Raw genomic sequence first — 14,592 nt, 5'->3', positions numbered from 1 at the left:
TGGGAAATAGAAATGTAAACCAAAACAAATTTGAGGAAGACACAATGGCATTGTATAGAGCATCAGTGGAATAGGCTACTGTAATTTTGTATGGGGCATTACTGTATTGACATGTAAATACAGTAAACTCCATGTAATTCAGCACATACTGTTAGATTACACACCTGTTCTCTCTGCGGAAAGTTTGAATAATTGAGGACACAGTTGTTCTGCCAACATTTGGCTGCACCCTTCTCCCCGCTTCAGCCATAGTCAGCCCATGATTCAAAACATGGTCTACAAGTGTTGCTCTGATTTCATCAGGAACACGCATGTGTCCGCCTCTTCTGCCTCTTCCTCTTCCTACTCCTCCACCAAGCAGCCTCACCCCTCTTCCTCTCCTTCTTCTTGGCTGTTGTCCTTCCATTGTCAGACATTGTAACTTTCTATTGTGCTCTGGTTACCTATATACTCCCCAGTAGATTGTTCATGAGATGCTCCCTTGAGCTCATTCAGAAAACTGTCGATCATTGGTTGATCAACTCTTTTCATTAGAGAAAGTCTAGATTCACCTGGGAGGAATTTACCAATTTAGATCATATTTACAGACAAATGTCTTATGGAAATGTATATATGCTTGACATGTTATGATGGCTTGGTAAATCATTTTGCATGTGAAGACTTATATGATGAACTATAGCCTAAATGTTTTGGGGAAAGAGACTATTTGATAGATTCCTATAACAAAGCATTTTGATTAGCATGACAAAAGCAATTGATAATGTACGAAAAAACTGAGAATTGTACACAATCATTTGCATGGATGGACAAAAGCATTTGCAATTTGTTCAATGCAATGAGAAACTGCCTTTTTCATCTGCACAAATGGCATGATGATGTGACAATTGAACAAGAACTTTTGAGAATTTCAATTCTGATGTGAGAAATGTACCAAACCAATTGAGAAAAACTGTAACAGGGATGGAGCTGGTCAGAGGGAACAGACAGCCACAGTGGTTCCTAATCTGCGAAACAGACAAAGGCAGAAGTGATCCAACTCAAAACTGATTTTTCTCTTTGTTTAACAATGTTCTAAGGACCTACATATTTCCTTCGAACATTCAGAAATAGGCCTGCATGTTGAATCATTGTAGCTTGAACATGACCTCAGAAGAGTTCAGCCCAAAGGTAGAGGTGATGATCTCAAAAAAGGAGACACAATATCAAAAGGTATAGTATCAAAACAAAAAAGAAACAGTTATTTTTTGTGTAAATGCTCTTTGGTTTTATTTTACAAGTTTTAATAGATAGACTAGAACAGAGCAGGTCAATAGTTACATGTAATGATTGTGAGGCATATCACTAACACATCCACAGTAATAGTTGTCAAAATAAACACACAAATAATCACAATAACTGACAGTAATAATGAAGAAAGTAAGTAAATAAACTGGAAAAGCAAATCCTCACAACATACGGTTTCTAAGGGTCCTAAATAATGTATAGATGTATAGACAGACAGACGGACAGGAAGATAGATAGATAGATAGATAGATAGATAGATAGATAGATAGATAGATAGATAGATACAGTAGATCCCAAGTTCCCAAGAACCCTAAGTGATGGACATGTGGTGCAGAGACGAGGACGCTTTTAGACCACACAGTGAAATAGATTCTCAGAAAGTACAGATACTGTACGATGATGTGACTAAAATACCTTTTTATAGCTGCTAGCTAAATACTTGGAATACTGGAATAAACATATTATTGGTATACAGCATATTTACACGTCACAACTATCAATTTGGTTGGCAACAAACAAGCCTAATTAAGGTTTTATATTCAAACAGTATGAGACAGAGGGATGAGTTTCTCATTTCCCTGCCCAGTCTCTCATATCAGGGGAGCTGAATCTGTGGCCTCCTGTCATCTCTCGTCCACGCTATGAACATGACAAGATGAAGCTTTAATGATCTCAGAGGAGGAACTGTTTAAAAGCAGCAGGAAAGAGTAGTATACTAGACACACGAGAGGAAAAATGCATACAAATCAATGCGAGCACTTTGCATGAATGATACATACAGTGTAGCCATTAGAAGGTGGTGGAGTACAGGGATTGCATGTCCATACTATTAGGATATATTTCAGGAAGTATTAGGTACTTTGCTGCCATCTAGTGGTATAAATATACAGTACAAAAAGGCTTAAATGCTGTACTGCATGTCATAAAAGCTTTAAGGCCATTTTCACAGAAAACATTGTTACTTCTCATGGCAGGAAAAGCACAAGTTTGACTTAAATCATTAAGGATAGCTCTGTTCAACTATAGTGACCCAGTCAGTCATGACTAAGTAAGAAGAACTTAAGAACTCAAATTTTGAACTCACACTTTCTTTTCTTCAAAATCTGATCATTGCATGGAATAATACATAGCATTAGATGTTAATAAGGATACAGCTAGCATAACCATAAAAATGATGATGGGTGGTGTTTACACTTAAACATCTGTTTCAATCAGTTCTGTGAACAACAGAGATCCTGAGAGGGGCAGAGTTCTCACCACCATCATTAACACAGGGACTGAAGAATGGGTGGAGTTTTCCAGTGAAGGAGCAGGCAGTGAAGGAGTAGATAATATCTGCAGTATCAGCGTTATAAAAAGAGACGAGGTCTTCCTCATAATCCACAAACACTCCCACCTTTTGAGGTCGTGATTTCACAGAGAGGAGGACGTCGGGATCAGCGAGAGCTACATATTCATTGCCATTCCTCAACTGCAGAGTCCAGTAACCAGCCTCTGGGCTTGATATTATCTGTCCTTTTCTGGTGGCTGACGCACTGACCACTCCTAAATCCCATTTAGTTTTCCCCTTAACCTCCACCTCATAGTAGAATCTACCAGAAGAGAAACTCTGCTTAGCCAAGACGATGACACAATACAAAAATCTCTCTGCATTCTCTGGGAGATTCTGCTCTACGTCCCCATGATCCACTTGTTTCCCATTCTCAGACAGAATGAGTTTAGGATGTGCTGTGTCAGGATCAAGAGTCACATCCACGGCAAACTGCTGCACCCTCTTCAGCTCAGCCTCAAGCTGCTTCTCTATCTCTTTGTTGAGTGTTTCCTTAATTTGAGACACAGCTCCTGCCACGGTTCCCTCATACGATGGCTGTCGAATGCTCACTTTTGCCCAGTCCTTCACGGGTAGAGAGGCATTCAGGGACAGGAAGCTTTGGAGGAAGTGGAAGTGACCTTTAGAGCCTAAGAGCTTCACTTCAGCAGTTCTCTTCAGCAGCTCGGAGATCTCCTGATCCAGCTCTTTGATGAAGTCTTTGGCTTGTTTCTCTGTGGTTTTATGCTTATTTTTTATCTGTTCAGTGAGATCAGTCAGGCCTGTCTGAACAAGCTGTGTCAGACCAGTGAAGACCTCCACACCATCTGCTACCGCTTTGTCTGCAGCGTCCTTGCTGAGCTTCGCTGATTGTCTTAGTTCCTCTATCTTCTGCTGTCTCTCCTGGATCATCTGCTGAAATTCTGCCTCTGTCTTCCCCAGCTCAGTCCTCTTTCCTGTGCATTCTTCCATTAGAGAAACAACATCATGTGACTCGTGGTCTGACTCCATACAAAACCGACATACACACATCTGATCAGTCTTGCAGAACAGCTCCATGATTTCATCATGCTTTGTACACGTCCTGTCCTCGATGTTATCCAAAGGCTCAACGAGCTTATGCCTTTTTAGGCCTGGCACCGTCTGATGTCGTTTCAGGTGAGTGTCACAGTACGAGGCCAGACACACCAGGCAGGACTTCAGGGCCTTCAGTTTGATCTCGGCGCAGGCGTCACAGGGAACCTCTCCTGGTTTGGCCTCCTCTGAGGTGTTCTTTGCAGCTGACTCTCTAAACTGAGCAGCCATTTCAGAGATGAAAGTATTGACATGCAGTTCATGGCTTGTGTCGAAACGCTTTTTACAGACAGGGCACTGGATTTTTCTATTGATTCTCCAGTTGACAGTGATGCAGTTTTTGCAGAAGTTGTGTCCACACAGCAGAGTGACAGGAGCAGAGAACACATCCAAGCAGATGGAGCACAGAAAGTCCTCTTGAGACAGTCGACAGGTAGCAGCAGACATGCTGACGAGAACAAAAGTAAAGATGTAAAATAACAATGTCATTAATGAATACTTGAATACTTGTTTGAGAAGTGTTAATGGATTATTAAAATATTAGCTCAAGTTATTTAGAATGATTGTCTCTCGAGGGAAATGTTCAATTTAAATATGTTAAAGTTGATTATCTATGCATTGTACGTAATGTACTCACCTGTGTATGTATGGGACTGATATCCAGTATTTCCAAAAAATGCCAGAAGGAAGAAGCAAGTTTAAGTCTTTCTTTGTAGGAACAGGAACTTGTGTTGACCGCAGCACAGCTGTCACTCTAAAGAACCCTCTAACTACACTGGGGGGATGTGACTCCTCCTTTCAGTGTGGCTCCACCTCTTCGGACAACTGAACTGGTATGTGACTACACCCTGAGAGTAAGTAAAGTAGCCAACTGTTTTTCTTTTGTCGTTATAATGGCCAGTCCTAAAGGCACTGTAGGCCTCATGGTAGAAAGAGAATTTGCATTACATTATAAAACCGCTGGAGCTGCTTAGTATGTATATCATTAACTCAGGCCACAAACCACATTACATTGTTCTTTCGAAAGAATGTGAAAGGAAAATAGAGTGAGATGAAAATGAAACAAAAGTTCACAAAATTGATTTTAAAGTTGTTCAAACTGTTCCAGTATTACCAGTTGTCTGAGATATCAGCCCACTTTCATCTCCTGCTACAAAGCTGTGATATATCTAGAAGTTGTTTGCTTAAATTACTAGAGCAGGCTTAATTAATTCCCTCAAACTGACAGTAAAATGTATGGGATGTTGTGGCTGAGTACAGCCAATTTTGAAAAATATACACTAAATGTCAATGTTGTGGCACTATGAAGTTTTGGAGAAGAAATTAAAACTCAGGATTTTAATACTTACAATATTAATTAGGTAACTACGGAAGCCCTAAAGGGCCATGCATTCATACATTTTATTTCCTCCGTTTTCCCGTGATAACGAGTTAATTTCATTTGTTTTCTCGCGATCACGAGTTATTATCTCGAAATAACAACTGCCATTTTGCCGAGATAACGGGATAATTTTCTCGACATAACGAAACTTTGTTTTCCCGAGATAATGATATAATTTATTCGAGATCTTGAGAAAACAAAACGATAGTGTAGAATATTTAAACATTGCAGTCATTTACGGAAGCCCTAAAGGGCCATGCATTCATATATTTTTTTTTCCTCCATTTTCCCGTGATAATGAGTTAATTTCATTTGTTTTCTCGTGATCACGAGTTATTATCTCGAAATAACAACTGCCGTTTTGCCGAGATAACGGGATAATTTTCTCGATATAACGAAACTTTGTTTTCCTGAGATAATGATATAATTACTCGAGATCTTGAGAAAACAAAACGATAGTGTAGAATATTTAAACATTGCAGTCATTTACGGAAGCCCTAAAGGGCCATGCATTCGTATATTTTATTTCCTCCGTTTTCCCGTGATAATGAGTTAATTTCATTTGTTTTCTCGCGATCTCGAGTTATTATCTCGAAATAACAACTGCCGTTTTGCCGAGATAACGGGATAATTTTCTCGACATAACGAAACTTTGTTTTCCTGAGATAATGATATAATTTATTCGAGATCTCGAGATAATGACTGTGATATGATAGGCCTGAGATTATGGAGACGCCCGGGACCTCGTAGCTGGTCAGCTATGTAGTTAACGAGGACATCAGGCTCACTTAGATTGCGCCGATATAGCTGAAGCCTTGCTAACCGTCTTTTTAGATTACGCACACTAATGTGTATATTATCTGTAATAGCAAGGCATAATGCTATTTCAGCCTGTGTCAGGCCTTGATTGAAATGATATGTGACACGGTGATCGATATGCTCCTGCTCCTCTGACATTGCTACACTGAATGATGTTTCCTGCAATGATTTAATATACTACACTATCCTTTTGTTTTCTCAAGATCTCAAATTAATTATATCGTTATCTCGGGAAAACAAAGTTTCGTTATCTCGAGAAAATTATCCCGTTATCTCAGGAAAACGGCAGTTGTTATTTCGAGATAATAACTGGAGATCTCGAGAAAACAACTGAAATTAACTCGTTATCACAGGAAAAAGGAGGAAATAAAATGTATGAATGCATGGCCCTTTAGGGCTTTCGTAGGTAACAATACCAACTCAGATATATTTATCTTTCCCATAACTGAATAAACAAGCTGTTCTCAGAAGAAAATATGGTCCCCAGAACACTGTTTGAAGCTAGAAAGTAAAACAGTATGAAACTGTGTTGTTTATTCAGTTTATTTAGTCATGAAAACAAAGTGAGTTTGTTTATTTAGTTTGTTTAGGCATAAAAACTCAGTATATGAAGATATTTCTCTTGTATTTCTCTTCTCTTCCCCAAAACTACATAGTGCCCCTTGTAAATATTATACATATTGTTTTAAAGATATTATTGAATCTGCAATGTAATAATTCCACTTTATTATGTTTCAAAATTGTAACTGAATTATTAATTCATTTATTAACTTATAACTAAAAATATGAGCACATATGAATGGGACAGAAAATGATTTGGGTGCATGAAACAGGATATTATTTTGATGAAACAGATCAAGAAAATCAAGGATAGAAATGACTTTAATTGATTAATTCAGGGAAACTACAGTATTTACTGACAGTGCTCCATACATCATATTTCTTTTCCCTGAGTGGTGAATGCATGACCCGCCCCACTCCGCATTTGATTGGCTGACTCTGAAATTTTTACCCTAACACCAACCAATCTTACGCCTCATGCCAAGACTTCCGCAAATAGTCTCTACAACAACCAACCCCAAGAGACGAAAGCAACCAGTACTAGCCAATCAGAGGCAGAGTAGAGCAAGTCATGACTTCGCAATCCTGGAGAAAAAAATCCCCGTATCTCCCGGGCTCCGCCGTGCCGTGACGTTTGTGATACCCGGAAATAAAGGCGGAGTGAGAGCTCTCCTATTTTCCTCCGTCGATCTGCCAGACAAACTCAGACAGGGGGACAACATGGATCCAAACACGACGATTCTGCGAGTCAAGAGAAAAAGGGGGACCGACCCCGCAGATGCGTTGTTACTGGCGTGCAAACGCATCCGTCCAGAGACGTCCCAGAACTCAAGCGAAACGGTACCGGAGCCCAATGAAGCCGAAGTGGAAAACTCTGTCTTCAAACTCGTGGCGACCGTGGCGACACAGGTGAGAGGCCCACTGGTATGGTTAGCCAGCCAAGCGCCGCAGGCTAACGTCAACGAAGCTAGCGGGGGGAACGGGAAATACACGTTAGCGTCTAGCGTCTTGGTATAAATGTAACGATTTGGTAACGTTGACTGGTAGAGAAAAAGCTTAATTTATCTTCTTAAAAATGATGGTAGTCGTTGGAAAACAACGCGCCTGCTGTGCTAGTTGTTGTTAGCCTAGCGCTCAGACTAGTCAGCGCTGTTGGCCAGCATTAGCTGTTACTTCACTGCATTAGCCTGGGCAATCGTTAGCTTGTTTTGTTGGTGTTGAACGTAAAAGTGTGACGTGTTTGCTGGCCTTGAAAATGCTTTGATTTCATCCAAGATAAAAACCGTTGTAGCTCAAACATTAGACTGTATTTATGTCAAACATCTAACAGTGTCATCTTTAATGCAAGCTAATTATCTGGTAAACATAGTCTGGTATGACGTTACGCTCAGTGTTATTATAAATTAATTTTCCTGTATTCTGTCTGTCTCTGAAGGGCTCTTCATGTGCATAAACGTGTTGCTGCTCACTGTAACAATTATTAAGGAAGTGTGTTTTTAAGTGAGGAATTTTTAGTTTTTAAACTTATTTGAAGATGGTGAGATGTTTTGCAGGATTGTCCAATGCATGCTCAATGTCCTACAACTTAAAGGTGTCAGGATTCAACAGTCTTCTCATATCCATGTAAGAGCCCTATATAATCTCACCTTTGTCATTTCATCACCAGGATTCTCCTGTTCAGACGCAGGTCCGGCAGGCTTTGGCTCGGCCTCGCATGGCCCACGCACTGCGTCCCTCTGCTGCCAGTTCACAACGGATAATCGGGGACCTGCGGAGCACAAAGTGGAGCACTCGGAGGGAGGAACGCTACAGAATACTCTCCAGCCACCGTACAGGGCTGTCAAGCCCAGCTGAGCAGCAAACCCCCCAGACAGATGCTTCTGGAGATGTGGAGGAAATTGGGAAAGAGCAGGACAAAAGCTGGGGTCTTGGTGAAATCCAGGTGGTTGATCTCTTACATGAGAATGGAGAGGACCAGTCTTCTGGCAAGGTGAGTTGAGCATCATCGTAGCTGATTAAATGTTGATGAAGGTTCTCAGTCATCCAGGTCATGGTAATTCTAAGTGCTGTATCGTAGGCAACTGGACTTGTTTCAGTTTCTTGAAGACGTTTCACCTCTCATCCAAGAGGCTTCTTCAGTTCTAACTAACTGTTAGAACTGGCGAGATCCTACAAAGAGATACAAAAAGAAGGTTATAGAATATCTGCAAAAACTGGAAAAGGACAAAGCCATTGACAGGCCATTATTGACTCCCCAACATACACAAGGATGGAGCACCACTCAGACCAATCAGCAGCATTAACTCAGTTACCTATAACATATCCAAGCACTTAGCCAGTATCATTGCTCCTTTGGTCGGTAACACTCAACACATATCAAAAACTCACAGGATTTTGCCAACAAGGTGAGAGAAATAACACTGGACCCAGATGGAACAATGGTTTCTTATGATGTCACATTACTTTTTATATGCATTCCCACTCTAGAAGCTGTTAAAATGGTGACATCATATCCTGGTTTACTTTAAACCTACCAACATGCTGAGGCAGAAACTTTACCCAGGCATAACAGTAATGTAGTTTATGCTGTTCAATGCAGCCAGGACTGCACAGATTTGTACATTGGGGAGACAAAACAACCTCCCCATAAACGAATGGTACGAAACAAGTCCAGTTTCCCACGATACAGCACTTACAATTACTGATTTAGGAGTCTTTGTATTTGTAACCTGACCAAAGTTGAAATGCCTTATTGAATTTTTAGTTTGTAAAAATTAGTTATTGTAAGTCAGGCAACACGTACATAGCATTACACAGAAGGAAAGTGTTTTAGGAAAAATCTCGTAGGGAAGGGGAGTAACAAAATCTTTAGATGTACTGGTTTCTAATTGTGGGAGAATACCAGTCCTACCACTACCTGAGTGACAGTCACATTACGTTGAGGGTCTGAGCTGCTTACCAACATGCCTGCCAGGCAAGGAGGTGGGCCTTAAAGAAGCTTGTGCAGCAGCAGCTTTCTTCATACCATCCAAAACACAAAGTTATGACATTTTGTTCTCTTAAGGCTGCTTATACTGTTGTCAAAAATATTGAAATATTGATGCTGAATATTTTAAACTGTCTCAATACTCTGTTTCACAGTATCAATACACTAGTACTTGCTGCTTTTTTCGCTCTCCCCTCCGACAGTGAGCATGCACCCTTGTTGTGCCCACATTGCCCCACCTCTGTTAAGTAAAATAATTTTAATGTTGTTGTTCTTAATACTTGGCCGCAGGCCTTGTAATACTTATCTTTTAATTAAAATCCAAAATTTTATGCCTTCGATATTATGAACTATGAATTTTCTCAGTGGAATCCAACATGGTATTGAATACCAATACTTTTTCAAGGTATTGTATTGAGGTTAGAAATGCCACTATCACAACAACACTAGCTGTTAGGTTAGTGTTAACTGTATTTCCATTAATTTTACTAAAGTGAAGCCCAAACTGTGAGAGTTGAAACCTGTCTGTCTTAACACCATCATTACCCCCCTAATGGCAGAGCCCCGAATTAAATGAAGGGTTAGAATTATTAAGAAAGTAGTATTATACAGTAGTACTATGTAGTTTTGGGGCAGTTTTTCTTTTTTATGCCGAAACAAACTAACTAAATAAAGTATCTTTGCTTCCATGACTTAATAAACTTGGCGGACCCTGCCACCTTTCTAGCTTCAGAGTTCTTGTGACCTTATTTTCCTCTGAGAGCAGCTTGTTTATTCAGTTATGGAAAAATTAAAAAATTCTGAGTTTATATTATTGCCTCATTTATATTTTGAATATAAACATTTTGAGTTAGAATTTCTTCTCAAAAACTACACTGCCCCTTCAAGTTTAAGGTACTCAGTTTTTTTTGCTGAACAAAATGATCTTGTCACCAAAGGCTTACAGAATAAACAGTAAATATTTAACAGCTTATTAACACTTAATGCTGTTTGAATACAAAGAACAGATCTGTGTGGGGGTGACTTAAGGCGCTCAACTGCTTTAGCTGTTTAGCTCCTTGTTATAAAATGGAATTATAACCTAACAGATTCATAATCCTATGTTAATCTGTTGAAGTTTTTAAGTCCAGCCGTTAGTCAACATGGATATGGATAGCCCCAGTAGTGATTAATTTATTCTCTGGCTCTGTTTTGGTAAAGGCGCAGTCCTCAGACCCTGAAGTGATCCTGTGTAACAGCACCAAGATGCTGCGGGAGCGTCTGAGCGTATCTGGAGAGAGGCTGGGGGAAGAGCACCGGGAGCTGGACGATGACTACGTCTACGATCTTTACTACCAGGAAACGGTCACACCAGGGTGGATCCAGGATGTCCTGTCTGTCAGGGCCTACGCCGATGAGGGAGAACTGGTGTGTGTGGATGGATGGACGGACAGATGAATGAGTGCTGAAATCGGAGTGAGTGAATGAAGAAATGGGTGAAGTAGAGAAAACAAGGGGTCCGAGCTCACACTCCTTATGTGCTAATAGCCTGAGAAATTGTAATTGGGTAAACGGGCAGTCAGCTGACATGCAGCAGGTTAATGCCTGCTTGTAAATTTAGTCTTTATTAACTCAACGCAGTGGCCCTGGATCAAATACTAGGCCAATCAGTCCCACAGAACAATTTCTCTGAGAACACCAAAAACAATAATGAATCAACAGAAATCAAGCTTTCAGATAAACGGGTTGTTTTTTTGTCCCAGGTGCCCGACCTTGTGGTTAATGAAGAGGAGGTGTATGAAGATGAGGATGACGAGAACGAGGAAGCAAACTGGAGGAATGACTACCCTGATGAGGGGAGTGGTTCAGACAGTGACAGAGAGGAGCGCTTTGGTGGTACGTACTTTATTAAGGTGTTGGTTATTCAAGTCTATGTCAGTATCGGCATTGGCTGCTTTTTTTTCTCTCTCAACTTAAAATGACCAAAGCCAGTGTAGGCAGAAGCTACATAAGCTTGGGTAATATTATAATTGTAATGTTTGGCATCACATTTTAGACCACACCACTGCCAAGACCCGCTTGTTTAGTGACATCTCGTTGTGAGGGTGCAGATTACAACCAACTGAATACCACTCCACTCACCAACTGAATATCCCTTCAGTCACTCATCCCTTTCCAAGAGTGTAGGAAAACCTTCATTGACCTTCAGTTAACGTAAAACATGAAAAACCCTCCCTAGAGCCAGTAGCCCCGTACACACTGCCCCTTCAGTGCAGGAATCATGCGCCAATACTCCGCCTCGCTGTCTGTGATAGTTAAAGAGCTGAGAGGGGGGACAGTTTCGCTCCGGCTCTGATCCGCCTCTGTAGGTAGTGTCAGAGCCACAGCAGCGGCAAGCCAGCGTCTGTGTGAATGGAAAAGCCAGAGGTGTGGATCAGGGGTGTGTCAGTCTGATGGTGTTCACAGTCTGACAGCTAAACAGATCCTCACTCATCAAATAAAAGAGAAATGTTCCCACACTTCAACCCACAAAGCAACATTACAGGACCAAACAACAGTAATGTGGTAACTGGTAGTTTCTTTTGCAACTTATGAGGAAAAAAGTTATACGTGGAAAAGTGTCTGTCATCCTGTCTGTACCGACTCTTTGTCACATTTCTGCTTGAAAAACAGCGTCTGTCCCTGGCAGCAGAGCCAGGCCGCTCCTGCAGTTGAATGGAGGTGATTATGTGAAGCGATTCACAGCAAAAAACTTCACCTTCCACTATTGTGTTGTCGTAGTTACGGTCTGTGGTAACTTGTATTGAAGAAATCACAGCGACGGTCAGCCCTCCCAACCGAGACTTCAGTGAACTTTCCCCCAGAAAACAGCATCCCTCCACGCGAGTGAGAGAGCCAGACAGGGTCCACTGTTTACTGATGGCGATTATGTAATTATGTCATTTTGAGCAAAAAATGTAACTTTGTCACTTTCCACGATGCATTGTGGGTCAGGATCTCAATCACAACACATTATAACTGTATCCATATGATTATAAACAGTCGGCTGATACATGTTCAGATTAACAGGTGGAAACCAGGGGAAACGCGTTAAAAACACACATCTCAATGTCATGATTTGTCATGATGATGTATTTTGGTTCGGCTGCTTGGTTCAGTGTGAACAAACAAAGGCGGAGAAAAGGTGAGCCTTCACTGCGGCAATAATGTGGAGTCTCTGTGTGAAAGGGGCTAGTGTTTGGTTTTCCCGTTCTGGGCTACTCTAGAAAGACAGCGGTAAATGGTGGGCTCTTTGAAAGACATGAAAGGCTAAATCTAAGGTAATGAAAATGCAACAACTTTTATTTTCAGGTGATTGTATGCTAATGAAAATATAATTTATAATATGTTAGACCTTTTCTGCCAGTGGAACCCCCCAAGTCCTACTCACTGCATCTTCTTGAGTGAAGTTCCTTAATTTCCCTTTTCAGAAAACATATATATATATATAGAAAATGGGTGGTTTGTTGTTTAGTCTAAACAGTGTTAAATATGTCTGAAATCAAAGTTGTTTTAAGTTACAGAAATTGTCCTGAGATCTTATCCACCACCAATTTGCTCAGTTGTCAGGGTTATGGTGTTTCCTCACTGCCAAAGAAGAAAAAAAAAATTGTGCATAACCTTTTGTATGGTTCATCCAGTCTTTGTAGGTTTTGGCTACTCTTGTGGTTCCTGCCAAGCTTAACTCATGACATCTCCTATCCATCTTGAGATAAATTGACACATTTTTGACAATTTGGAAACATTCACAATGTAATCCATCATGAAATGTAGAGCGAAGTGCTCTGTGTTGGCTTCAGTCTACCTGTCTTTCAGTTAAATTTCCATGAATCAATAAGCGACTGCACTTTACTGTTGTGAAATACTTATCAGTCTTTCCCGTCACTCATTGGCTGGTTTCTGTTGCTTGTATTCAGGTTACTGGGAGGAGGAGCACTCGTACAGCCGGAGGAGCTGGCAGCGCTACCAGAGTGAAGTGCTGCATGAGCTGGGCTGCCGTGGTGAAGAGGAGGATGCGGATGATGGAGACAAATATGATTCTGATTGATCTGTTCTAACACACAGCTGTCAGTGGATCTTCCCAATGCCCTCTTCAGAAATAACCCCATAGTCTATATCCCTGTGTAGGTGAGAGGGGAGGAAAATAACTGCTCAGATGGCACAGAACAGAAACATGCCTGAAAAATGTAACTTCAACAAATCAAAGTGTAGCAGTTTGTGTGTAGCACTCATCAGATTTTTATGGCACTTCAAGCCGAGTTCGCAGAAATATCGCATTGTTGGTACCGGTAACAATCAACTTGTGTTCCAAAGTTCAGTTCTATGTCAGTGTGTTAAAATGCTTTTGTCACAAAGTTTGTCGACCAAGAATGGTTCAGAAAGTTGAGCTTTTCGGGTGGAACCCATCCCTCTCTACTACACAGGTGGGCGTTATTTCCAGAAGGATCCAGAGTGTCTTTTTTTTTTATTTTTTAACTGTGGTGGAGTGAACTTGTGTGCGTGTGTGTGGGTGTTTGTTCAAAGTGGATGTGTGTGTTAGAAATGTTGCGTATTAGTGTTACATGCCTGGTATGCTTTGTGCTGTTAACACTTCTGTTAGTGAGATGTCTTGGGCCGCGTATGGTTGCAATTTAGGGTGTTTGCATTTTGTGCATGGTAGTGTGTGTAGGTATAACTGTGTGTTTAAGATTTTGCATAATGTGAAAGCGTGGTGCATTGTTTCTGTTGTGGGCGTGTGAGTTTGTTTCAGAAATTCCCCTTTGAAGTTCAGATTGTGTCTCGGATGCTTGTTGAATTAAACTTTTTGTAAATATGTAGATGTGTATAAAAAGAAAGCTTTCAAAATAAACTTCAAACGTCTCCGTGTCAGTTTGTCCTGCATAATTAATACACTGCTGAATGAGCAAAAAAAATAGGGCTACAATTAACGATTGTTTCTATTATCAACTCTGTCAAACATTTTCATGATTAAGTTTACTGAAAAAAAGGACTAAAAAAACAAGAAAATATCCACATTTGAGAATTTAGACACTTTCAGATGGGTTGCAATTAATGACAACTAATTGACGAACTGTTGCAACTATACGAAAAACCTACTGGAAAGATAAGTTTAAGCATTGAACATAAAATTATTCAAGATCCAAAGAGAGGCAGCTGTCA

At 40.6% G+C, this 14,592-nt stretch overlaps 2 protein-coding genes across 2 annotated transcripts; one reads left to right on the top strand and one right to left on the bottom strand.

The window, feature by feature from the left end:
• Positions 1-2,491: 2,491 nt before the first annotated feature.
• LOC140994818 (E3 ubiquitin-protein ligase TRIM21-like) lies at positions 2,492-4,114 on the bottom strand. The gene has a single exon (XM_073464608.1). It carries the CDS (start codon positions 4,112-4,114, stop codon positions 2,492-2,494), a length of 1,623 nt encoding a protein of 540 aa, XP_073320709.1.
• Positions 4,115-7,088: 2,974 nt separating this feature from the next.
• On the top strand, positions 7,089-14,281 carry slc7a6os (solute carrier family 7 member 6 opposite strand). The gene is made up of 5 exons (XM_073464828.1): positions 7,089-7,337; positions 8,095-8,418; positions 10,615-10,821; positions 11,157-11,289; positions 13,350-14,281. The coding sequence occupies exons 1-5, from the start codon at positions 7,149-7,151 to the stop codon at positions 13,478-13,480; spliced, it is 984 nt and encodes a 327-aa protein (XP_073320929.1). The 5' UTR covers positions 7,089-7,148; the 3' UTR covers positions 13,481-14,281.
• The last annotated feature ends 311 nt before the right edge of the window (positions 14,282-14,592 follow it).

This window comes from Pagrus major, chromosome 4, assembly GCF_040436345.1.
Source record: "Pagrus major chromosome 4, Pma_NU_1.0".
In the NCBI taxonomy this organism is placed as follows: domain Eukaryota; kingdom Metazoa; phylum Chordata; class Actinopteri; order Spariformes; family Sparidae; genus Pagrus; species Pagrus major.
Note: the sequence above shows the minus strand (reverse complement) of the source record. Positions and strands in the feature narration are given on the sequence as shown.